A 25,721-nucleotide genomic window follows, 5' to 3' on the forward strand; every position below is an offset into this window, starting at 1 on the left:
TATGTTTTGAGTTAATAAAGACACCGTAATATTTAAAGGCATTTCTCTTTAACACGTGGACAGTAGATCACAGAGACCTGTCCGTGGTGCTGAAAGCCGATCACGTGATCTGCGCATCTCCTCCTATGCTTGGCATCAGCAGCTCTCTTCTAACCCGCACAATTAAAGAGCTTCATCTGCATTTCCACTCAATAGAGAGCATCACACGCCATTTTCACTAGCAGACATGGAGCGGTCGGACAGCTTTGAGAACCCATTACTCAACGAGATGAAACATTTCTGTAAGAGAATACAAGAGGCCTGTAATGAACTGAAGGAAGATCTAACACCATACAAAAACGACCGATTCTACAGGTAAAGGAATACCATAACATTCATTAATAGACACAGGACATGAACACTTGAAAAACATACTTCATGGTGCAAATTTCGGACGTTTAAATCTTATGAGTTTGCTAAATGTTTTGTTCCCGTTGTTCAAACTGTGCATTTTATTTCATGTGTGTAAACACAACATGGTGAATTTATACATTTTTCAAATTCAGAGGGGCATTCGTCGATACACGTGTTGTTGTTCATAAAAGCCATCGTCGATGCATTGTTATTACAATAAAACGCATCATATTTGCGTGAAATGTCTCATGTATTTAACGCACACGAAAGGTCAGCATCTCTTATTAATCGATAAATTGCTGCATGTATAAAAGCACATACGTTTTATAATGCAGCAGTTCACTGAAGCGTCAAAACGCGCCGCTTCTTTTTTTATTAAGAAACGCTAACGCTTTGATTTCATATTATAAATGAGTAAAGAGCCGACACCGCATGCGCACTGCAGGGGACGTCACGTGAGCCGGAGTGGGCGGGACAGCGAGGTGACGTCAGCGACAGGTCCGGGTTGATGTGTGCGGATGTGCACCGCCAAAGAAACTAAAATATCTAAATTAATTGCTTCGCCGATGGAATAAAGTAAACGCGATGGAGAAGTAAGTGTGTGAAAGTCAAATTCGAGCTCACATGTACGCGCACGTAAACCGAGCGTTTAAAATGTGCATTATGAACGCGCGTTTTATGGCCTTTGACCAGATGTTTACCTGACGCGCGCACACGTGTGATTATTTAGCACTGTATTTACAGTGAATATTTATTTTTTGATTTACTATAAATGCAGTTTTAGGCAACATGTGTATAGTTATCATTTGTGAAAAGTGTATGTATGTGTGTGTGTGTTGTGGGCGTTTTCACAATACATTTCCTGTATGTTTTCGTGTGTGTGTTTTCAGACTCATATTAAAGTGTTTGGTTAGCATAGGTAATTCTAGATATGTTTATTGAAAGGTGTTCCTCGTGGTGCAGTTTAAATATCAGCTGACACCTCAGAATCTGATCATAGTTTGTCTAATTTACTAAACTTTTAAATAAGACTGCATTTTAAGTAGTAACCTAGTTGTTAAGTGTATTCTCATAAGGTTGTAAATCTGATTGAGAGAAGGCCAATCACAGTAATATAATATAACAGTGTCTGATCTGTTGTCTGATCTCTTTATGTTGTAGGTTGGCTCCCATGCGTCTCTACACGCTCTCTAAGAGGCACTTTGTTCTGGTTTTTGTGTTTTTCTTCTTCTGTTTTGCCGTCTCTGCTCTCATTGGTGTGACGGGTAAGATCTCTAGTTTCTTTTCTGACACTGAGTTCATTCAGGAACCGCAGCTACGTATTCCAGCATTCACCTGCTCACCGTTCCTTAACCATTCATTTGTATGACAGTGAATCATTCAGTCCATCAGTTTAAAGAAACACAGGTGATGTTTTATTATTAGGGTCAGGTCATGAGGAATCACATTTTACTTTTTAAAGGAAAACACCACCGTTTTTCAATATTTTACTATGTTCTTACCTCAATGGCAGAAGGGCACTTAGTTTGCAGCACTTCGACCTTGGGCGCAGTAATATCAACAGAAGTTTGGGCGAGAGGGGGAGTAGTCAGGAGTGATGATAATACTGTGCCCGAGGTCAAGGTGCTGCAATATAAGTGCTCTTCCGCCATTCAATATAGTTCTCATTTTTTACCCGCTTAAAAAAATCACCACGTCTTATTTTGTGCCACCATACATACTCGTGTAACTATTCATGTAACAGTCTTTAAATAGGAAAAACATGGGAGTATTTGGTGGCTTCTAAATTCATCCCTGTTTGGATCCTAAGGAATGAATGGGGCTAGGCTAAATGCTAACACAATCATAACGTGCTGTACAAAGATTAAAGGAATATTCAATTTTCTTAAAAGAAAAATCCAGATAATTTACTCACCACAATGTCATCCAAAATGTTGATGTCTTTCTTTGTTCAGTCGAGAAGAAATTATGTTTTTTGAGGAAAACATTGCAGGATTTTTCTCATTTTAATGGACTTTAATAGAGCCCAACATTTAATACTTAACTCAACACGTAACAGTTTTTTTTCAACGGAGTTTCAAAAGACTATAAACCGATCCCAAACAAGGCATAAGGGTCTTATCTAGCAAAACGATTGTCATTTTTGACAAGAAAAATAACAAATATACACTTTTAAAGCACAACTTCTCGTCTAAATCCGGTCCAGCGCGACCTAACGTAAATGCGTAGTGACGTAGGGAGGTCACGTGTTACATATATAAAACGCACATATGCGGACCATTGTAAACAATAAACTGACACAAAGAAATTAATAAGTATCAGTTGACATACAACAACAAAGGAACAGTCCTCGTTCTCAACACTTGTAAACACTGGGGCGGAGTTTCGCGTTCGTCCTCTGTGACCTCTTGACGTATTGCGTGGGGTCACGTTGGCGCATCACGACCGGATCTACATGACGAGAAGTTGTGCTTTAAAAGTGTATATTTGTTATTTTTATTGTCAAAAATGACAATCGTTTTGCTAGATAAGACCCTTATGCCTCGTTTGGGATCATTTAAAGTCCTTTGAAATGTTGGGCTCTATTAAAGTCCATTAAAATGAGAAAAATTCTGCAATGTTTTCCTCAAGAAACATAATTTCTTCTCGACTGAACAAAGAAAGACATCAACATTTTGGATGATATGGTGGTGAGTAAATTATCTGGATTTTTCTTTCAAGAAAATTGAATATTCCTTTAAGTGCATGCATTGAAAAAAGATAGGTTTGTATTAATTCGTCTAAGTTGAGGTAAGAACAAAGTAAAATATTGAAAAACGCTGGTGTTTTCCTTTAAATGTAAAGAGTTCATTGTATTGTAACAACATACTGTAACTTTAAGAATTCAAAAGTTTTTTTAAAGTTGAAGTGAAATTGAATTTTAAAACTGTACTTTTTTGGGAGTATTGTGGTATATATATATTTTTTTTACAAATTACATCTCTGTAGGCTTAATTTTTTTTAAATTCATGGGCCTTCATAATCGTTAATCAAAACACAAATCTCCTCCCCTCCACGAAACAATCTTTCCTTACTTGTTCTGGTCATATGGTATGGCAGGTGTTTACGGTCCAGGAAAAGATTGCAGCAATTAGCAACACGACCCAAATTCAAACGATCCCATTAACTTTTGATTGGATGACAAAAACTGGACGAAAGTCCAGCCCTTCCTCATATTCATTTCAGAAGCAATTTCACTCGGATATATGTCAACACAGGGAAAATAAGACAATCGCTACTTCCTTTTTCCTGGCGACTTTAAAGTCCAGAAAGAGATTTTCTAACTCAACTCAAACACTGGCTGCATACTTACTTACTTTCTGCCCATTATGCCTGTTTGGCATGTAGGGCAGCAACAAAGGATTTCCACTCTTGTCTGTTTTGGGCCAGTGACTTTATAGAGCCCCAGGTGTAATTTAGGCTCTACAGCTCTCTCTCCACCGTCCTGCGGTGCCATCTGGTGTCCAGTGAAGGGCAGTTCGTTTGATGTTGTCTTGTTCTCTACGTATTACATGTCCTATCCATTTCCATCGCCTTCTCATAATGATGGTAGTGGAATGATCCGTATAGCAGTGTAGACAGGACACAGGTCAGGTACAATCTCAGCTTGGTGTTGGTGCTGTACTGGGCAGACTTCCAGACGTTGTTTAGTCTCAAGTTTGGTGGTACAAAATAAAACGTAGCGCTTTTCTAAGCGGATTTAAAAGAGGAACTATATTTTATGGCGTAATAGCACTTTTGGGAGTACTTCGACTCGGCGCAGTAACACTCTCTTGCTGAGTCCCAATTCGCATACTATCCGTCCTAAATAGTATTCGAAACTAGAATTAGTACGTCCCAAAACGTAGTATGTTGAAATGAGTATCCCAAAGATACCCGGATGGTCTACTATTTCCGGTTAGATTTCGAAGTGCAGATCGATCCACACTCTAACGGCTAATATTGCCCACAACCCATTGCGTGCGGGAGGGAGGAGCTTTGTGGTGATGTAAATATGGCAGCCAGACGCAGCAGCGGAGATGCGCCCTCAGCTTTTAAGTGTAAGAATTTAAATGTTTAACCCTAATTAAAGTTATCTTTCATTGTCTCGTAATATTCGGTTGATGTTGTGAAAATAAAGTACTATGGCTGTAGTACTGTGTCATGCATGTGTCTTTTTTATGTATTTCTTTTTATGTTTCTGTCTTAGATTTATACCTTACTATAAACCCTTATGAAAAAAACACCTTTTACTACACTAATCATAGTTTAACCACACTGACTTATTTGTAGTAATACTGTGGCTGTACAAATGTTAACTTTATTAAGAAATATGGTTACTAAACTTTTACTATAGTAAAAGCATGGTTCATTTTCATCGCGGTATTTCTGATTTGCAAACATAAGTATAAAATAAGCATAAAATACGTTAAACAATAGTTATACTATAAACTTTAACTATTTTGACTTTAAAATAAGTAGCTTTCATTACACACATTGTTGCACATGAACATCATAGCCAGCCGCCTCACAACGGACCTGCGTTTGGTGTGCGTAACTAGGCAACCACGTTGTCGTTCACTTTGCATGACGTCATCGAAGTACGTCCCAGAACGTGCATACTCTTTTGCAACACACTCAAAAGTACGTACATTTTCCTCACAAAAACAGTACATACTTTTAGGTCGTAGTATAAGTAGGCAAATTGGGACCCAGCATCTCTCTCCCATTATGAGAGGGAGAAGGGGAGCGGATTTTTCAGGCGAGTTGAAGTACTCCCAAAAGTGCTGTTCCGCCATACAATATAGTTCCTCTTTTAAATCCGCTTAGAAAAGCGCTACGTTTTATTTTGTACCACCAAACTTGCTCGTATAACTACTCGTCTTAAATAGGAAAAACGTTAATGTGTTTGGTCACTTCTAACTTTATCTCTGTTTGGTACCATTGAATGAATGGGGCTAAGCTAAATGCTATCGCAGTGTCGCAGCGCGCTCCAGCGCTTACGTGCACGCACACACATGATAGAGGGATGTATCAACAATTCTTAGTTAAGGTAATAACATAGTTTAATATTGAAAATGAGTAGACTATTCCTTTAAGCTTCTGATTGGCCAAGGTGGCTTTACGATTGGAGTTATATCACCACCTGCTGGTGTGGCATGCTCTTGACAGCGCATGATCACGGGTTTTTGCGTGTTCATGTAGGCGGAGATGTCTTTTAAACCGAGCATGTGTGGGTTTAACTGCAGGAGGAAAAACTCTGGTTATAAAAATACCCCTGTTCGTGTGGACTAGGCCTAATTTAAGCAATGTTAGGAAATTGCGATTGCTATATATGACTTTTTTACAGAAATGTATATATTTTATGGCCTGTAGCATCTTGTGATCTATGACAATGACAAACAAACTATTAAAAAAATTAGAAATATAACCATTTAAAAAATATCTTGTACGTGGACACCAAATGTACCTGCAATTATATAATCACCCATGTGTTGAGAAACAGAGCCTAAATTCACTGTCAGGTCACTTTTTTATCATGTATTTGACACATGCACACATGTAGAAAAAAAACCTACTAACTTCCAAAGTGTACCTTAGGGAAATAATGAAAGATTGTAAAAGCGGATTTAAGATCAGTCCATTGATTGTTTCAGTAACTCTACACTCAGAGACTTTAGCAGAGAACAGAGTGATGGATAACAATGAGATTAAAACAAACTTAAGCATTTAAATTCTAGCTTTCATTGAAAACTTGTCTTCTTTGCATAGTTCTGTATGTCAGTTTTAACTTGAACATTTTTCTTTTTCACAGGACCAAAGATCATAAGTGAGAATCGCTACAACGGTTTGAACATCACTGTTAATGAGTCAAAGGTCAGATTCACATCAATACTAAAATAATGTGGACAGAAAAAAATGATAAAATACTTGCTCAGATGCCTGAATACACTTATTTAAGTTCAGTTCTTAATAGAAATATATGTTTTAATAGTTTAATGTTACACTTGATTACTTTCTTATTTATTAAGTCTCTAAATTTGGGTATAAAAACACAAATACAATTTGACATTCATCACTCCGGTTCAAAAATATGAAACGTTCTGAAAGAGTTCACATTAAAGCACTTTATGATGATGATGCTGTGTAATCTTTGAAAGAAACAGATGGGTGATGTAATACGTAAGGAATAATTGACGACGGGCTGTTAAATTATTTGAAAATTACACAGTAAATCCTCACTGCTCTTTAATCTCTAAAAAAAATTTTTTTCAGACGGGCCCATTTCATATTAAATCTCAGCCGCTCTCCAACTACAACCAACAGCTCTGGCTCACCACTATCATTCAGATTCAGAACAATGGTAAGACTTCACTGACTCACAAATTACTTCATCATCCTCAGTCCAGATCAAGAGATGAAGCTTAGTGCTTCTACAAGCTGTTATTACAGTATACTAGTAACAATTGTTATATGGTCTGTGAAACTCACTGCTTGTGTAAATGTGTCTGCAGTTGAAGATTTCCGGAAGAATTTTGGGATGAATGTGGAGTTGCAGGGCGTAATGCAGGATGCCAGCGTGATGCGCATTAGTGATAACGTACAAAATAAAACCCGAAGTCTTTACTGTACTGCCGTGAGTTCATTTCTGCTGTCATCTTTCTGTAGTGTTGTTTAGTTTCTCCTCTGGATCTTCATATATCTGTCTGTCTGTATGTGTGTGTATGTGAGACAGAATCAGCAGATGTGTGATGAGATCATTGTGCTACATCTGGGTTATCTGAACTACACACTGTACCATATTAACATCAGCTTCAGAGGTCTGGATGATCTGAAGGACAAAATAAAAAATGTCACATTTGTGGTGAGTAGACTACTTGTGTTCAACACTGACTAGTTAACCAGTCTCATTGAAGGCCTGTATTTACCGGTGATGTTCATCAGGCAGCTGTCTTGAGTTTGTCAAGTTTGGTTTCTGTGTTCAAGAGCACAGACAGAATGTACATGTGATTTTTAAGAACACGTACATGTGTACATAGTCCAACAAAAAAAACAATAAAAAACTAAATATAGCGTTAAATAATTAATCTGTTTTTAAGTCTCTATCTCCTATCAACTAGTCAGTTATTGGACTATCATGAACATTGATCATAATAAAGCAGTTTATCTGTAGTGAAGCATGAATGACTCTCATTTTGTTTCTTTTTTATCTGCCCATAAACAGTTTAAGACGTACAACGCCATGTTCTCACAGGTGGAAATCTGGTTTCGGTTTGTGTTTGTTGTGATGACCTTCATAGTGACTGTAAGTTACAGGCCTGAACCTTTTTACATTTGTATTAAATCTAGCTTTAGTTGTAATGAAATGAACAGTTGGAAGACACTGTGCAGCAGATGTGCGTGTTTGTGTGTGTTTGTGTAGTGTATGTTCGCTCACTCTTTAAGGAAGTTCTCAATGAGGGATTGGGGCATCGAACAGAAGTGGATGTCTATTCTTCTCCCTCTTCTGCTCCTGTATAACGGTGAGTCTGTCAACTGAACTTCCTCATCTCTACCAAAACGTCCTCACCTTCACTCACGTCTGCGTTCGCTCCCCGTAGATCCCTTCTTCCCGCTGTCGTTTCTGATGAACAGCTGGTTTCCCGGAACGCTGGACGCTTTCTTCCAGGCGACGTTCCTGTGCGCTCTGCTTCTCTTCTGGCTGTGTGTGTATCATGGCATCAGGGTGCAGGTGAGAAGAGGTCAGCTGTTTCACTTTTATGAGTTTTTAAAAATGCAGGAAGTACAGATGATGTGTTTTTCACATTCAGGGAGAGAGGAGGTTCTGGACGTTCTACGTGCCCAAGTTGGTGATGGTCGGGTTGCTCTGGCTGTCGGCCGTCACGCTGGGAATCTGGCAAACGTAAGACGTCCACCTGAAACTTTCAACTTTTTTAAAGCAGTTTTTAATGGTGTTCAGTCAGATGAGATCTCATTTTCTTCTAACACCTGCAGGGTGAATGAGTTGCAGGATCCAACATATCAGTACAAAGTGGACATCCAGAACTTCCAGGTGAGTTTTTGTCCATAGTGAACTGCAGATCTCCAATGAAGTGTAATCTGTCATTCTTTCACTGGTTTGTTGTCCACGCAGGGCATGAAGATCTTTTTCTTGCTGTTGGTTGGTTTATATGTGTTGTATCTGGTCTTTCTGGTGGTTCGTGCGTGCTCAGAACTGAAGAATATGCCATACACAGGTAAAGCTATACTAAGAGGAATTATTTTAATATTAATATGTCGTTTTGTGATTATTTTATTTTTTTATTTTTCTCAGATTTGCGTCTGAAGTTTCTAACAGCCCTGACTTTAGTGGTGTTGGTGATTAGGTAAACATATACCCTTACTTTATGAACAGCCATCATGTGTGACATTCATCTATGATGCCTTAAGTCCAATTTATAGTTGTGCGTAAGCTCTATGGCGTAGCCTCTGCGTAGCCTGACTTGCACCTTTTTAACAGTTTGTCAGTTCTGTGCGGACCCCAAGCACTGTGGGTATTAACATTTGCAACGTTAAGAAAAAAGATGGACCAAGTTGAGGAGTGATTTAATTCTTCTTCGTAAACTTGCCAAGCTGCTTCTACATTGAAGGTCGCTCCACTACTGTGGTAACGGTCTGCATGTGTGTTTGCACGTCGACGCGGAAGACGACGCAGAAGTAGAAATGAAAACCGACGCGTAACCTACGCCGTAGGACCTACACACGACTATAATGAGCCCTTTACTGTCTAGGTTTTGGAATAGAGCTTGTATTAAGTCTTGTATTGTTTATTTCTTTCTATGAACTGAGTCTCTATACACAACAGTGATAAAATCTGCTCTTCTTCTTCTTCTCTTCAGTATGGTTATATTGTACATAAGGTTCGGCTCCAGAGCTTTGCAGGACAACTTTGTTGCTGAACTCTCCACTCACTACCAGAATTATATCCTTTTATTCAACTTAAAGAGACTCTCACATGCCTGCAAAAATTATCATTATTGTACATTTATAAATACCTAAAAACACATTTTAACTCTTTCCCCGCCATTGACGAGTTAACTCGTCGAGAAAATGCTTCCCTCCCAATGACGAGTTTTTCCGGCAATATGTATTTTCGCTATTATCCACCAGGTGGTGCTCTTACTACAACTTATAAAACCCGGAAGCAATCCTTTCCTTCTAAAAAGTCTTAAAAGTAAAAACTCCGTGTATGTTTTGATCATCGCTCTGAATTTGATCTCTATCAAAAGTCCTTCACAAAAATGCATTTATCTCAGCTTTTTGCTCAAAAATTTTTTTTTTTAAGTAACCTCCCCATATTTTAGAGGTGATAAAAGAGAACAAAAGAAGAAATGATAAAACAGGTTTTTTATATTTGATATATTGTATGTTTATATATTTAAAAAATAACATTTTCTGGAAGGCATTAAACTTTTGTGAAAATCATAAAAAGCTGGCGCTGGCTGGCAACTTAAAAAAAGAAAAAACGCTGGTGGGGAAAGAGTTAATACTGTTAACTGAAATAAAAAGTTAAAACATACATTTTATTCATTTCTGGTTTAAATAAAAAGACTTCATGCCGGGGCATTAACATATAAAACTATAAATATTAATCACAAGGCCCTGTGGACTGTGAAAAAAAATGTGTGGCTTGTTTTGTCCACTAGGAATTGATTGGCTATAGAAAAGTAGTAGTGTTTTATCCAGAACTGAAACTCACAGTATAGGCAGTTGGAAGGGGCTCCGCCCAAGCTGACATCATCAGAGAAAGTTCACCACCAGGGGCTACAAGTGCATTTTCAGATTTTCAGTTTATGAGGGTATAATAAAAAATGACCCAAATGGACAATTAGTTTATTTATATAACATAAAAAATATAAGAATTGTCCATTTTGATGGGAACTTTAAATTTATTATGAAGGTGTGATATTGCTGTGTACATTGAGTCTCGTGTAGATTTTCAGTTTTACTCGGTCCATCAGTGCTTTTCCTTAACTATTTTTTCTACCAGCCGAATTTCTGTCCTTCTATGGCCTTCTGAACTTTTATCTCTACACGTTAGCGTTTGTCTATTCACCCTCCAAAAACGCTCTCTATGGTGAGTTTATCTGCAAATACAAACCGTTTCTATCCTCATCACTAATATCATCCTATAAACAACAACATTCTCACTCTTCTATGCCAGATTCCCAGCTGAAAGACAATCCTGCTTTCTCAATGCTCAATGACTCTGATGATGAAGTCATTTATGGGTAGGTTATGTCATTGCTTTAAAAACAATATCTGGTACTAGTTCTTAAAATGATTTAAAATGATCTTTTCTGGTGATATTTTTAAGGAGTGATTATGAAGAAATGCCACTTCAAAATGGCCGTGCCATCAAAGCGGCTGCCAAATACCGAGATGAGAGCGATAGTGACTAATCTGACATCTGATTGAAGGAGAGAGTGGATCTAGACTTTTGATTGGTCAGCTTCTGTCTTGTATATTTAACATCAGTTTTTTTTGGCATGTATATAGACTCGTTAAAATAATATCAGTGTCATTATATACTACTGTATGTGTAAATATATATGCCTATATATTTTTAAAGATAAAAGTCATGTGTTTTTTTGGAAGTCACTCCAGTTAAAGCAGCGCCGACGAGATCTTTTGTAGATGATGAGCGATTCAATCATTTGTCCTGAAGTTTTGTGATTGGTTCTACATTGGTGCCTATGTACAGTGTGCAGATTTGTATTATACAGCGGATGTAAATACTGAAAATCTATAGGGACTTTGTTAAACCAGCGTCTGTGTGAATGTTCTGCAGGTCACGTTTTTACCTTACGAAATCAGTTGTGTTTTCCATAAAGAAAATAATTTTTGTGCCAATTATTTTCAATTTCCCCTTCTGTTTTTATAAAATCCATTAAATTTGGTACAAGGTAGGTAGAAAATAAATACAAAGTATATAATTATTTCTTCTTTGTATTACAGAAAATATCAGAATGTAAACATCTTAATACAACAAAAACTTTATTTATTTTCTTTATGTATAATATAGTTTCTGTTTTCGGGTTTGAATCTGACCTAGACGTTTAAATAAGGCTTTATAAGATTCACTTTGCTTTTTTTGTATGAAAGTATTACATCTTCATGTCACAATTTACATTCCATAATTATGTTTTTTTCCTCACTTTCCTCCATAATATTATTATTTTTTTAATCTGATGTGCCTGTGAAGGTGTTTCGCTTGACACTTGTGTGTATTGTGAGTGAAAGGATGTACAGGTGCAATATAAGAACTTCCAGGGTCTTGTGTATTTAGCAAAGCAGATTGATTTTGACCCTTTACAGTTCACTGTCAGATTGATTAAGTTTTCAGTTTTTAATCACTGTTCACTTCATTATCTTAACATGATGTTTGGAGGTCTGTACAGCACCTGTGTGTGTTTGTGTGTTAATACACGGCTGCTTATAAACTGTAGTATGGTACTTTATAGTGGTATCATACACTTGTTTCATGTTTGAAGATGAACAATGTTTGATTCTTTGCACAGTGTCATATCTTGTCATGTCTTTAAATGAGCTGCTAGATATAAAACATCCCTACATCAGTAATTTGTATTAGTTGACAGCATGTTCTCTGTCAAGTGTCATTCCTGTTATTACTCATGAGTCCAGAAATTTGTTTGTGCCTTTTCTGTACATTACATCATTCTCAAGCCTTGTTGACCACTTGAGCTCACTCCAAATCTTCATAAATACAAACACTAAGGAGAGGAGCTTTCCTTTAACTGCACTGTTGTCATGTTTAAAAGAATGTTGTATAAAAACTTAATACATTTTGAGACTGGGTCTTTACAGGAATTCATTGTGTTTTATTGTATTTCACATGAAGGAGGTAACACTGAGAATTTACTGAAAAAATACTGAAAATGCAGTACAGTAAGACGGTCGGTCTGACACGACAAATGGCAGTTTGATTTTATAGAAATGTAAGAACATGAAGCAGTGTTTTTTAAGAGTCGACTGTTGTCTGGCAGTTGGTGTAGTTCAGTTTAAATGGCAAGTCCAAACACACTGACAATGCAGTAAATGGATTTATTCTCCCATCGGACGGTGCAGCTCCCTGTAGATTAAACACAAACACTGACATTACTCGAAATCAAGAGTTTAATCCAATAAACTGAACTTATTTAACCTTTAGCATTACTAACTTGTCCGTGCTATACTGTAGACATGAATTATACTGTAGTGCTGTTACTTTATTAAAAGATCATCCAATGACTTTCACATATACTCTGTCAAGCTTGTGCATTAAGTGTGTTCAAATCAAATCAGATTTTTTTGAACCATGGGTTTAAACATGAATACATTTGGTGTGGTTCTTCCTTACCATCCGTAGTGTTATCCCAGAAACACGAGGATGCAGACTGCAATCCCGCTCCGTTCTTTTGTACGATAATGCAGGTCACTAACAGACAGATGTACAGAATAAACTCCTCATGTCATCTCTGACAGTATAACAGTAAGCGAAATAAGACATTGAATGATACTTACCAATATATTTGAATGGTTTGCCAAGTTTACTGAGTTGGCTCAGGCACTGCTCCACTACATTTGAGGTCCACATACTCACACGGTTCTGCTGATAGATGTTTCCTCCAATGGCTCCTTCAATAGACTAGAAAAACAACATGAGAAGTATTACCAAATGCTTTAGCTTATGTCATTATAGATAAATATATGAATTAAAATGAATGAAACACACGTCTTTAACAATACTGCTCACTTCATCCACCACAAAGGCTGTCTGGAGGAAACCAGAAAAGATAAAACATTAAATCTCACTGCTGATGGAGAGACTGGTCTGTTTATATCTTCGCTATTAAGTTACCTTCTGAAACATCATTATATTAGCAAAGTACCACAGTACAGTAAGGAATCAGATAGTAACTGTCACAGTAACTTACTTAACGCACTGTTGTGTAAGGGCACTAGTACATCTAAATATCAAACTGTTATTCATGTTCAGGCTAAGCAGTTAGCAGCCGTTAGCAAACTAGCTTTACACAAAAAACTAAGACGAAAGTAAACAAATAAGCGTTTAAAAATGCATTTTTAATTCTACCGATGTTTATATATTAAAAACACATTTGATCGTATTTACCTCTTCTGCACTAGCATCGTCCATGTTTTTTCTGTTGTGTACGTAGAAGCCTTTGTGGTTGTCATGGAAACCGCGAATCATCGGCCGATCGCAGCCACTGACGTAACATAAAACATAGAATAATATAAAAAATAATAATATAATAATATTTATACCAATGCCCGAGAATCCTACTTATTACTTTAACACTAAACATTTATGTTAGAAGAGAGTTTTTATCATAATTTGGGAGGTTATAAAGTATAACATTACTTAAAATTATTTTAGAATAATTTTAAAATAAATGTACATTGAGATTTTATTTTACAAACAAAGCAAACAAAAAATTTCTTAAAAATATTTCAATGCAACTTTTTCCGTTTTTGTGCTTTTGTCTCACCGAGGCGCTTATAATCACAACATGATTGATCGCTCAGAAGCACCAATGAAAACGGCTGCTCTTAGGCCCTCCCCTCGGAAGAGGATTGACGTCAGGATTCTCCGCCCTGTTGCTTCCTCTTTCACAGTGGCCGTCAGCGAGAGACACCATGAAGGCGTCTGGCACCGTACGTAAAACCCTTTAAAAATCACCACTTATGCGTTTAAACCTTGTCGTTATAACCCCAAAACACGCGGTAGACGCCCAGCTGTTTATACCATAGCGTTTATATCTTGTTTTTGCGTTTCAGAGCGATATATTTGGTTTTAATTGTTGCGTGTAGCGGAGTGAGGAACATGGCGGCTGAAATATCCAGTCCATGTGCTCATCCGTGAACACATACACACACAAGGATCTCGTTTTCGTCACTTACATACATGTTTTATTTTGCACGTCTTATAAATCACTGTTTTACTGTGCTGCAGTTGGTTATCTATATGATGGTTTTAACAGGCAGTTTGTATGATAGCGCATGCGTCAGCAGGCCCGGGATAAATCCATGATGTATCTAACGTGTTAAAAAATTTATGAAAGTATCTCTAAAATCCCGCGAAACGAACACATAATCCTCTTCATTTGAGATTGTGTGTACATTTATTCTGCCTGTAAGTGCTTTAGTTAATGCAAGTCAAATGCTTAACTTTATTTAATGGATTTAAATGTCTTGTGATGGGGAAGATTGACCTGGTAAGACAGCTGCAGAAGAGAACAGTTATCAACAGACGACAAAAGTATTAAAAGATGATTATAAAAAATAATGGCAGTGCCCAAATTAAGTTTTAACTCTAAATCAAACACATCTCTATCAGCTAGTCAAACTTCTTGTTGAATAAGAGTAGGTTTTGTCAAAGGAAAGTCATTTGTGGTAAAATGTTTTCTTAATGTTTTCTTTTTCTTTGCAGCTTCGGGAATATAAAGTTGTTGGGCGTCTGTTGCCCTCTGCTAAAAATCCTGCACCCCCTCTGTACCGCATGAGGATTTTTGCACCAAATCATGTGGTGGCCAAGTCTCGCTTCTGGTACTTCGTCTCCCAGCTGAGGAAGATGAAGAAAGCTTCAGGAGAGACCGTCTACTGTGGCCTGGTATGAACATGTGTTTTCAGTAAACATGAGGTTCATGGGCTTTTATACGGCTTTAAATGCGTGTTTTTTTGCTTTGTGATGTTATTGCTACAGTTTTACTGTGTTGTTTCCCACATTTGGTGACAGCATGCCTTGTTCTCTGCTTTATTGAATGTTGCCTTGTGTTTCATGCACAGGTTCATGAGAAAACCCCTCTCAAGGTGAAAAACTTCGGCATCTGGCTGCGTTATGACTCCCGTAGTGGAACCCATAACATGTACCGCGAGTACAGAGACCTGACCACATCTGGAGCCGTCACTCAGTGCTGTGAGTTTATGCAAACACATCTGTCACAATGATGCTGATACGCCTGCACACAAACCCAAAGGTCATTTCCTCAAGTTATGACCTTGCTATGTGTGCGCAAAGTAAAATTGAACCTTGTCGCCTTTCACCGGCTGTGTTATGTGCCATTGAAAGTGAATTCAAGGTGCTACATGTCACACTTCTGTTTTACACCAAATCCTTGTGCGTCGGCGCTCGGCTCATGCTGTTTTGTGTTTTTCAGATCGTGACATGGGTGCCCGGCATCGTGCCCGCGCTCACTCCATCCAGATCATGAAGGTGCAGGTGATCGCAGCCAACAAATGTCGCAGACCAGCCATCAAACAGTTCCATGTGAGTGTACATGTTCAAAACATCTTAATTCATCCTCACATGCTGGTGCACTGAGATTCAGATACCCATTCACACACATGAGTTTCTCAATTAATACAATTGTAAGAAAGTATTAAGAACATGTGAACTCTGCTTAAATGTAAATTTGTTTACAAACGCATCTATTTATGTATATAATCTAGAACGTTTTATTGTCTTCTGTTTAACTTGATCCGTTGTGTAAAGTATTTTAATGTTGTAATATTTGTGTCTTAGGACTCCAAGATCAAGTTCCCTCTGCCTCACAGGGTCCTGCGTCGCCAGCACAAGCCCCGCTTCACCACCAAGAGACCAAACACTTTCTTTTAAAGTGCATTTTTGTCTTGTCATGTTACTGGCGAATAAACAAAGTGGAAAAAACACTGTTTTTGACTTTGCTTTTTAACATTTAAAATCAATGCAATCCTTCAATTGAGTTCTGTAACTGATGCATTAGTGTGGACTGTAAAGATGGAGTCAGAAGATACTTGAAGTCTTCATGAAGCCTTGAGATTGTTTTAGGATGTTCACACTGAGATCTTCAAAACGAAGTGGGCCTGATGTTTTACATTTGTTGAGAATTTGAGTTAAAATGTGCTTATGTAAATGATGAAAGTCTTGGTGGGTTTCATCTTATTTAAGGTTATGTATTCAGCAGATTCTTTTATCTTGTATGGCTTAAGGCTGCTCAATTATGTGCAAAATAATTAATCACTGTCGTGATTATTTTAACACGATTACTTTGTGACTTTGAAACTTCTATGGTGCAATAGAACCTTTTACAGCCCACGTGATCAAATAGCCTGCATGCGCATTTTGGCAGCAGAGGTGGTGTTGTTCCCCAGTGGTTTAACGTGTTAGCATCTGGTTGTTGCGTTTGGTTGCACTAAAATAATATACTAATATATGTATTTGGCCATCTACTAACGTCTTCTATCCACTCCACTATAGTAAACGGATGTGGAGCTGTGTTGAAAAAGTTGATGGTCAACTTTTAAAAATAACTGTCATACTTCCGTTGCCATATGCGCGGGCAGACGTTGGCACGTCATCATTGTGTACGAACAGTAAAAGGGTCTGCAGTGGTGCTTTACAAACACAAAAGTTCAGGGCATGCGATTTATATTGTAATCGTTTTTTTGCCCGAATTTCTTGGTTTCGTAATTGTTTCAATCGAAAATCTAAAACTATTAATTGCACCTGTTTAGTATGACACTTGTCGATATATTTTAATCAAAACTTTTGGACGTGCTGAAATATAACTTGTACATGTTACTGTAAAATGGTTTCAATACCGTTTGAATCTATAAGCAATAATGAACTTGATTGATTTATGGTAGTTTCGTAAAGCTCTTGGCATCTTCAAGAAGTTTTACATTAAGAAAAGAGGTCAGGTAGAAGATTTTACGGACATTTTTTTTGACGAGTCTTTTATTCCTGGATTGCCTTTTGTATTTATTATTATCAGTATTGGTTGATGTTTGTTATAAACACTTTAGTCCTTCACACATAACTTTAAAATGACGTTACTTTAAAAAATGTCCTGATGTAAAATCAGATGTTTCAGAAAACGTGTTAATTTGGAAGCTGCGTTTCTCACTCTATGTCACGAGGTGGCACTGTTAGACCACTAATCGAAATCTTCTCAGAGAAAAAAATGTCATTTTCTTGTATCATTTTCTTTAATTTGATCGGACTGATAGAAGTTAAAAGGTGTTTTCATATTATTTAAATAATAATTAAACGTTAATATCCGTGATTGTTATTTGGCGACTTTCTTTCAAACGTGTAACACCACGAGGGCACGTGACAACAATTATTAGAGTAAGGGCGCAGATTTGACACTTTAGCACATCTGTCTTATGATAAACAATATTAAAAAAATATATATATATCGGGAAAGATAGTTTGACCCTTAAACACTGTCAAACTGGACTTTATTCAGGTAAGTTAAGCAAACTAGTATCATTTCCATAAGTTGGGAGTAATGCTTGAGGAACCATCATGTAAGGGTGCTGTGGTGGTGGTTGCTATGCAGTTACTAAGGTCTTAAGCGGTTTTTAATGTGTTGAGAAGTTTTTATGTATTCTGGTTTATTGCTAGGTGGCCACATGGAGCCTATGGGTGGTTACTTACAGGACCAAATCTTTGTTAGACTCTGGCTTTGTAAGTCCCCAATGTGAAGTAATGAATGTAAAATAAAAACTGTTATGAATGCAAGATGACCTCACAAATGTTTTGTTTTTAGGATTTGTTTGTGACACGTGTGTGTGTTGTGTTCACAGGTGTCACAGTGGATCACACACCTGCAGCAGGTACAAGCACCTCTCTCAGCTGTGACTCTGGACGCCGGCTTGAGCGTCGCCCTGTCGAGGTGATTTCATGTGGGGTGAATTTGTGGGCTTTTTGGGTGGCAGGTTTACTGTTCTTGGGGTTGGAGTGAAGCTGTGTGTTGATTTCCCCCTGGGATGCCACTTTCCAGGAACCAGCACGGGCAGGGGGCGAACACCCAAACCTCAAGCCACATATTCCACAGCGCATAAAAGCTCTTGGTTTAAAGGGTTTACCGGCAGGTAGACTGCGTCTCAGAGCCTCTGTGTGTGTGTTTGAGGAGGAAAGTGATGTTGTCCAGTCACATTATGAGTCTGAACAGACACCACATCTGCAATGTTGACTGAAGAAAGTTTGCAGAAAACATACACGTGGGTTCTTATAAAGATATGAGTGAGATGAGCATACTGCATACTACACAGTGTATACAGTGGCAAGAAAACATATATCAACTCCTAGGTATTTTTTTTCCACAGTGATTTGCCATAAAATGTGATCTGATCCTCATCTAGGTTACAACAATAGAAAAACACAATGTGTATTGTTGTTTTTTGAAAACACCCATTAAACATTCACAGTGCTGGAGGAAAATGTAAGTGAACCCTTGGATTTAATAGTTTGTTGAACCTCATTTGGCAGCATTTACTTCAAGCAAGCGCTTTCAGTAGTTCTGAATCAGACATGCACATATTTCAGAAGGAGTTTTTACCCATTCCCCTTTACAAAACCTGCTTCAACTTTGTAGGATTTCTGGTATGAACCGCTCTCTTGAGGTCATTTCTATGAGGTTAAGGTCTGGGCTTTGACTAGGCCACTCCAAATGGCGCAAATTTACTTTGATGCTTAAGGCCATTGTCCTCTACTTGTACTGAGCCTCAACTGGTGGACAGCCACCCTGACATTATCCTGTAGGATATTTTGTTAAACTTGGAAAAAAAATTCCCCTCAATGATAGCCAGTGGTGTAGGCCCTGAGGCAGCAAACATGCCCAAATCATGATGTTTCCCACCATACTTTACTGTTGGGATGATGTTTTGATGTTGTTAAGCTGTGCCCTTAGTATTCTTCCCGAACAATTCAACTTTTGTTTCATCAGTCCATAAAATATTTTCCCAATACTGGTGTTTGCCAATGTGCTCTTTTGCAAACTTCAGGCTCACAGCAATGATTTTCGAGAGAACAGCTGCTTCCTCCGTGGTGTTCTGCCATAGAGACTGTGCCTGTTCAAAGACTTACGTATGGTAGACTCATGAACAGAGATGTGTGCCAGTGCCAATGATGTCTTCAAGCCTTTAACTGATACTCGTGGGTTCTTCTTTACTTCTTTTAGATTTTTGCGCTGTGCCTTAGGAGTCATCCCGGCTGTGCGCCCACTTCTAGGATGGGTAGCTACAGTATTAAACTGTCTCCCAACTGTAGGTTGTTGCATGTCTAAACCTTTTGAGATGGTTTTGTATCCCATGTATCCCTTTTCAGGAATGCAATAACTCTTGATAGGATATCTTTAGAGAGGCATGGTTCATAAGAGCGGATGCTTCTTAAATCAGCTTAGAAACTTTCAATTTTACATCTGTCCTAGATAAATGATGTAACTACAGAAGAGTCAAGTTTTTAATAGGAAGAATATCGAAACTCTTTGGTTATTATTGAGCGCGATGCTAATGGTCTAATCAGATTCAATGGGTTATGCTAAGCTATGCTAAAAGTGTTACCGCCACACCCGGAGATCGGCTGAATCGATTCCAAAATGGCTCAAATGTTTAACTCTAGGGGAGCTGAAAAATTAGCCTATTTTTTTTTTTAAATAAAGTGGAGTGTGCCTTTAAGGACCGCAATCTTAAAATGTTTGAGTGTCTTTTAATCCAAAAAAAGTTGCATTAAACCACACCTTTAAACTCATTTTATTAATTTGACTCCAGTTTGCCAGTAGGTGGTGATGGCGCAGTGGATAAGACACTCGCCTTTGGTGTGAGAGACCCCGGTTCAGATCCAATGTGACATACCATTGTGTCCCTGAGCAAGACATTTAACCCCTAGTTGCTCCAGAGGCGTGCGACCTCTGACATATAAAGGAATTGTACGTCGCTTTGAATAAAAGCGTCAGCTAAATGAATAAGTAAGCTTCTGACACAAATTCGCTTTTATTAAAGGAATTGGTCTAGTATGGGTTCCCTTACATTTTCCTCCAGCACTGTGAATGTTTAATGGGTGTTTTCAAAAAAGACACAAGAAACTAGAATTATTTGTGTGTGTCAATTTATGCACATTGTGTTTGTATATTGTTGTGACCTAGATGAGGATCAAATCACACTTTATGGCAAATCACTGAAAACCTATGGGTTCACATACTTTTTCTTGCCACTTTACTTTATGCATTTCTGTCTATTTCACACTTAAATCTTATTTCGTATCCTCAGAAAACATGTCATAGGAGTAGTTTGGGGCAACCTGTGGGTGAGTATGATGTTTTTATGATTATAAACGATCTTGAAAGGAGAGAAAGCACACGTGTACATTAGCAATATGGTGGTTTTCTCACACATTACCTGAGCGAGGCAGCGGCCCGCGGGCGCTCATGTGATTGATTGAACTTTTAAGTTCCCACATTCAGGAGACAGAGAGAGCGATTCACAGGATGTGCAGTTAAAAAACCTCCCAGTGCGCTCCGTGTGCTTCAACAGTTGATCCAAGCAAACACTTCAAGTATAATGTTATTGAGACACAGTGCGTTTGGGGTGTGTGTGAGAGCCTGCCCTCACACACACACTCATTTCAACAGAGAGAAGATCAACACAAAAAAAATTAAGCAAAAAAAATTTATCGAGCATTTCATTCTTCAGTACTATAGGAAAAATTCTGTATGCATGTGATATTCAGCTGACACTACCATCACTGATTATTGTTTTCAACATTGCATTTTGGGATATTAATTCTGTGCATTTATTCCTCCAGGCACAGTGAAGGTTTGATTCTTTTATTTAATGAAGTTTCACTTGATTTCTGTGTTTGCAGGTTTATTATTTATTTACACATGGCACAGTCTCTCACGATCATAGTTGGCGGCGGTGACCTGTCCTGGTTTTCTCCTGCGTCCAGTTCCCATTAGAGTTTAATAAGACGAATTGTGGCACGATAGAATGAGTAAAACAACTTCAGATCGCTAACAGGGGGAACAACACACACACAAGGCCTCTATTCAGACTCACACACTTGTCTTGGCAGAGAGAAAAATGGAGCAACAATGAGGGAAAGTAAGAAATGACTTTGAACCTCCTGCCCGTCAGTATCTGTTTCACAGGCTTAACATTCGGCTGCTGGCCAGGGGTTCGAGTCGTGCTGCACGGCGCCAGCGGGCTCCCGGGAAAACAGCCGCATCTCACGACGAGTCGGACGCTCCAAGGTGACGAGATGTCCCCACCTACACTTGTGTATGATGTTCTCAAGTCCTCCAAATTCCCGTTTCATCCAGCTTCTGGGAGACTGCTAGGAGGAAAAACGTTTCATGCCAAAATCCCATTCGCTCACTCGAATAAAGTGGCCATTATCAGAGGAACGGAGCTCTGGGTGCCGAGCAAACCCCAAACGCACGGTTTTGTGTGTTCATTGAGTTCAAATTGACCCCTTTTCCTCTAAAGGTCCAGCAGCCTTCCACAAATGGATTTTTGATCCATTAGGAGGAAGAAAAGCAGGAGAATGAAGGCCGTTGCTTTCAGGTTGACAGCAGGGGAATTCTGGGATGTGTTGCCAGGGGCGACCACAGGATGAACTTGAGGAACGTCAGCTTCTTCCAGAACTTTGGCCGAAGTGAAGCTGAAATATATCGGGTCTTTGATTTCCAGCGACGGGAGGAAAAGAGAGCAAAACTGAAGCTTATTTCAATGTTCCAGAGGTTTAAAAGCTTTGCCAGCATTTTAGGGTTTCTATAAATAGGTTCGAATTAAAAAAACAACACAAACTAACAGGTAAGAGCATAATCGAATTATTTCTCATGTTTCTTTGGTCAGAATAGCTGATGTTTTACAAATTAGTAACCAAATCATCAAACAAAAAGAAATTTGAGAAGTGTTTTCTGTCTCTTAAAGCTGTGTAGTTTATTTTTACATGTTTAGTATCGTTGTTCTTTCTGTCTGTGATCCAGTTCAAAACCAGTTTTGGTTTGCGACACACCAATAACAATAACTGTCTTAGAGTAATGTCATTTCTTGTAATTTTTAATATTTCTATTAATTCATGTCATTTTATATTGACTACAGCATGTGTCAGTTTCATTTTTTCACCATGTTTAATAAATAGGTCCCATCATAAATGTGTTTATTTTAATTCACTGTGATAAAATGTCCACAGCCTTTTTCCCCAAAACCGTCTGCTGAAATAAATGTGTGAAAAAATGACCAGATGGTTGTTTTTCTACCTCCATTTCTTTCAGCTGCAGACGGTCTGAGCCAAACCGTGATGAAGGCCGTTCTCCTGTGGCATGCTGGGAGTTTTCAGTGGAACCTGAGAGGGTGACGGGTGGACTCACACAGGTACTGTCATCGAGGGGAACACAGAGTTTGACAAACGGCTTCCTTCTTTTTCAGGACTAAGCCTGTTTAAGCTTTAAGTCTGTGAATAGAGGCTTCTGTTTGTTTCAACACACATCTCATCTTTAGACCCTACAGCATTCTCCAACAGGTCTGAAATCAAATAGCTAGATGTCATTGAAGAGCAAACTGACACTTGGGAATGTTGATCTCAATTAACCCCGTAAATGAGAGGTGATGTGTCTATGTGGATAAATGGACCTTACAGTCCTTACGCAGGTTTAAGAAAGTGAAATGAGTCCTTTCTGCACCACTAACATCAGGTTCCACGTCTGTCAGTGTCCTGTCTTAAATAGTGTGTGTTTGTTTGTTTTGTGTGTGTGTGTGTGTGTGTGTGTGTGTGTGTGTGTGTGTGTGTTTGTTTTGTGTGTGTGAACACAGCTTTCTGAGATGCTGAAGTGTTGTGCCTGCAGTCATACACCCCTTTATTCTTGGGCTTTGGCCTCAAAACAAGGTATATATTTGGTAAAATCCATTATTATATAACCAAGTTACAAGTTATAATACATTTGCCGTTATCTAAACACACCAGATCATTGTTATCATGTTCAGTGGCGTTGTGACTGGATGCCTGTAGAGCCTGTGAGTTAAATTGAGTACAGCTCTTGTTAACTTCACTATACTGTGATCCTGATAACTCACTAGAAAATGTCTTGTGCTGTTGAGTGTCAGAATAGGAATGCCAAAAAAGATGGCCTTCATTTTTATAGAATATCTTTATCGAAGACAAAATTAGAAGATAAACAAATACCGCTTAAAATAAGTATTTGACACATCAGCATTTTTATCAGTAAGGGGATTTATAAGTGGGCTATTGACACAAAATTTCCACCAGATGTAGCCATCAAGCCAAACATTGAATTCATACAAAGAAATCAGAACATTTAAGTATACAAGTTGAGTCATAATAAATAAAGTGAAATGACACAGGGAATAAGTATTGAACACATGAAGAGAACAAGGTGCAAAATGGCATAGAAAGCCAAGAGATATCTGGAAATCCGGAAATCTGTCAGTATTGAGAGAGAAACCCTGCCCCCTATCAGTACTAATTGATATCAGCTGCTTTATTCCTAATTGATGGCCAAATAAAAACTTTTATTCTCCAAATGATTAATTTGCGATTAATCATTATACAGCACTAGTATTATATAGAATATGGTAGTATTGCTTTTTTATGTACTTTAGTGTAAAATTCATACTGTAAAAATAATTGATCTACCAAAAAAAAAACAATACATACATTCACACATATCAGTAGCCAAGCCATTTAAAGGGGATAGAGAATGAAAAACCATTTTCACCTTGTCTTTGTTGAATAATGGTAGTCTTCCCGCATTCACGAACAAACAAAAAGTTCTAGACATGCTAAACATCTCAGTCTCATAGAAATTCCTCTTTTAGAAATGTCAGCCAGAAAACGGCCCAATCTGAAAAACTGATGCTTATGACATCACAGGCATCTAACTGCCCCTCCACTTTAAAATAATTGGCTACATTTTTTGAGTGGCAGCAAAGTCAGCCAATCAGTAATGAGATTGCAAGTAAAGCCAGTAGGGGGAGCCAAATAGGTGCAAAACCACTTGTTTAAAATCCCCCACCCTAATAGAGCTATCTGAGGAAGGTTCTTTTTAGGAAGCTTCTAAGGCATTACAGACCCAAACAAAAAATTTTTGTCTACATGTCACATCACAGAACAAGGATAAATACCCCGTTCAATCATTCTATGTCACCTTTAAACTTTTAATCTATCTAAAAATAAACGTAACGTGATAAAAACGCCATAGGAAACATTACACTTAAGGGAAGCATTTCACACCGCTACTGCAGAGCTGTCACTTTCTGCCACCGTTTGGGTTTCGCCCATAAAACCCAGTTGGGCAGAATGTCCTCATTTAAACAGCTAAATGTGTGTGTGTGTGTGTGTGTGTGTGTATACACTCACTGAAACATACACCTTACACACATCAATGTTTAAATAAAAGAAAGAATTTATTTATGAACAACTTTATAACAATTCTATAGCTCCGTGATAGGTTCAATCCCAGAGAACACACATATACTGATAAAGAAGTATACATGAGTCACTTTGGATAAAAGCATCTGCAAAATGTGTAAATCAAAGTATGTATATTGGGTTTTTGACATAACATTTTTTATCATCACATGTTAATTTAAACATGCGCTGTGTCAAATGAGTTTTTAAATACACAGTCGTCACATGAACTTTTTCAATTAACATAAGCTCATTAAAACATCACGTGCTCGACGCTCGATTGCATTTCTTCACAGCAAACGCTAAAAGCAGAATTCATCCTACCTAAAGAAATATTACATGAGTTTAAAATCACTTCAGTTTAACAGCGACGCTGCAGCGCGTCGACATACAGAACATCAGAAGATCCAGAACACATCTAAGAACGACTCGCTGTTTACAGTCAACTTTTCACAGATTTATTTCTACTTTACACTCATAACACATAAACCCATGCATGAGTGAAAAAGTATTTCACATGGAAAGTGTTGCTCTCAATGTATACAGTGTTCCAGCGCTGTTATGGAAAAGTAATTGCTGTAATTTTCTGGGGAATGACATGCTTCATGAGGTCAGGGGCTTTTCCCCTTCAAAACGCCAATGGAAACACTTTGGAACACAAACTCATCTGATACAGATGCTCAAATGCCAGCAGCACAGCTTCTTTTAACAAAACCAATACACAGATTTCCACACCCGATTGAACAATCTGCAGGTTGGTTTAGAAGTAAACAAGTAAAGCTGATGTTTGTATATGAATTGAACTGTAGTGAACACGTCACTCTTTTACAGATATTTTCTCTTCTTTCCTTCTTCAGAACAGAGCAGATGAGATGAAAACAACCAACACGAGTGAGTAACTTTTCCTTTATGTTGTGTTGTTGTGTAAATACTCCACTGAACACTTAAAGATGTTTGTAACATCTCATGTGTTTCCACATCCACACTGTTAATGACATCTTTGAGTCATAATAAGAGTTTACTGTGACGCTTGGCAATGTCTAATACGAAC

At 38.1% G+C, this 25,721-nt stretch overlaps 3 protein-coding genes, 1 long non-coding RNA gene and 1 other non-coding gene across 7 annotated transcripts; 4 read left to right on the forward strand and 1 right to left on the reverse strand.

Annotated features, from left to right (window-relative positions):
* The first annotated feature begins 104 nt into the window (after positions 1–104).
* On the forward strand, positions 105–12,270 carry tmem181 (transmembrane protein 181). Of its 2 annotated transcripts, none has more exons than XM_065273337.2 (17): positions 105–354; positions 1,555–1,658; positions 6,227–6,288; positions 6,688–6,775; positions 6,927–7,048; positions 7,148–7,276; positions 7,637–7,717; positions 7,835–7,934; positions 8,013–8,143; positions 8,223–8,314; positions 8,407–8,464; positions 8,546–8,648; positions 8,726–8,777; positions 9,291–9,373; positions 10,439–10,528; positions 10,616–10,682; positions 10,769–12,270. In XM_065273337.2, exons 1-17 carry the CDS (start codon positions 227–229, stop codon positions 10,851–10,853), a joined length of 1,575 nt encoding a protein of 524 aa, XP_065129409.1. In that variant the 5' UTR covers positions 105–226; the 3' UTR covers positions 10,854–12,270. The 2 variants fall into 2 exon arrangements, with proteins under 2 accessions (XP_065129409.1, XP_065129411.1); XM_065273339.1 differs by lacking the exon at positions 105–354 and adding an exon at positions 849–986.
* dynlt1b (dynein light chain Tctex-type 1b) lies at positions 12,271–13,681 on the reverse strand. Of its 2 annotated transcripts, XM_065273340.1 has the most exons (5): positions 13,586–13,681; positions 13,187–13,228; positions 12,976–13,099; positions 12,812–12,889; positions 12,271–12,544 (listed from the first exon to the last, which is right to left on the reverse strand). In XM_065273340.1, exons 1-5 carry the CDS (start codon positions 13,664–13,666, stop codon positions 12,474–12,476), a joined length of 396 nt encoding a protein of 131 aa, XP_065129412.1. In that variant the 5' UTR covers positions 13,667–13,681; the 3' UTR covers positions 12,271–12,473. The 2 variants fall into 2 exon arrangements, with proteins under 2 accessions (XP_065129412.1, XP_065129413.1); XM_065273341.1 differs by lacking the exon at positions 13,187–13,228 and having other exon boundaries at positions 13,586–13,640.
* A 321-nt stretch (positions 13,682–14,002) lies between these two features.
* rpl18a (ribosomal protein L18a) lies at positions 14,003–16,192 on the forward strand. Its single transcript, XM_065273402.1, has 5 exons — positions 14,003–14,130; positions 14,906–15,085; positions 15,262–15,391; positions 15,633–15,742; positions 15,998–16,192. The coding sequence occupies exons 1-5, from the start codon at positions 14,113–14,115 to the stop codon at positions 16,088–16,090; spliced, it is 531 nt and encodes a 176-aa protein (XP_065129474.1). The 5' UTR covers positions 14,003–14,112; the 3' UTR covers positions 16,091–16,192.
* LOC135746054 (small nucleolar RNA SNORA68) lies at positions 15,434–15,565 on the forward strand. The gene has a single exon (XR_010531477.1). It is a non-coding gene; the product is annotated as a small nucleolar RNA SNORA68 (small nucleolar RNA).
* Positions 16,193–21,187: 4,995 nt separating the features above from the next.
* On the forward strand, positions 21,188–25,564 carry LOC135758710 (uncharacterized). Its single transcript, XR_010536569.2, has 3 exons — positions 21,188–22,053; positions 22,518–22,617; positions 25,528–25,564. It is a non-coding gene; the product is annotated as an uncharacterized lncRNA (long non-coding RNA).
* Positions 25,565–25,721: the final 157 nt, after the last annotated feature.

Source organism: Paramisgurnus dabryanus, chromosome 1 (assembly GCF_030506205.2).
Source record: "Paramisgurnus dabryanus chromosome 1, PD_genome_1.1, whole genome shotgun sequence".
Classification (NCBI taxonomy): Eukaryota; Metazoa; Chordata; class Actinopteri; order Cypriniformes; family Cobitidae; genus Paramisgurnus; species Paramisgurnus dabryanus.

Bases quoted from the DNA above. Each gene is read 5' to 3' on its own strand.
- tmem181 (XM_065273337.2), top strand. From the start codon at position 227: ATGGAGCGGTCGGACAGCTTTGAGAACCCATTACTCAACGAGATGAAA. The intron at 6,776-6,926 runs GTAAGACTTCAC...ATGTGTCTGCAG, and splicing joins CATTCAGATTCAGAACAATG to TTGAAGATTTCCGGAAGAAT. The intron at 8,465-8,545 runs GTGAGTTTTTGT...TTGTCCACGCAG, and splicing joins TGGACATCCAGAACTTCCAG to GGCATGAAGATCTTTTTCTT.
- dynlt1b (XM_065273340.1), bottom strand. From the start codon at position 13,666: ATGATTCGCGGTTTCCATGACAACCACAAAGGCTTCTACGTACACAAC. The intron at 12,890-12,975 runs GTAAGTATCATT...TCTGTCTGTTAG, and splicing joins CAAACCATTCAAATATATTG to TGACCTGCATTATCGTACAA. The intron at 12,545-12,811 runs GTAAGGAAGAAC...TTTAATCTACAG, and splicing joins CTGGGATAACACTACGGATG to GGAGCTGCACCGTCCGATGG.
- rpl18a (XM_065273402.1), top strand. The intron at 15,086-15,261 runs GTATGAACATGT...TTTCATGCACAG, and splicing joins AGACCGTCTACTGTGGCCTG to GTTCATGAGAAAACCCCTCT. The intron at 15,392-15,632 runs GTGAGTTTATGC...TGTGTTTTTCAG, and splicing joins TGGAGCCGTCACTCAGTGCT to ATCGTGACATGGGTGCCCGG.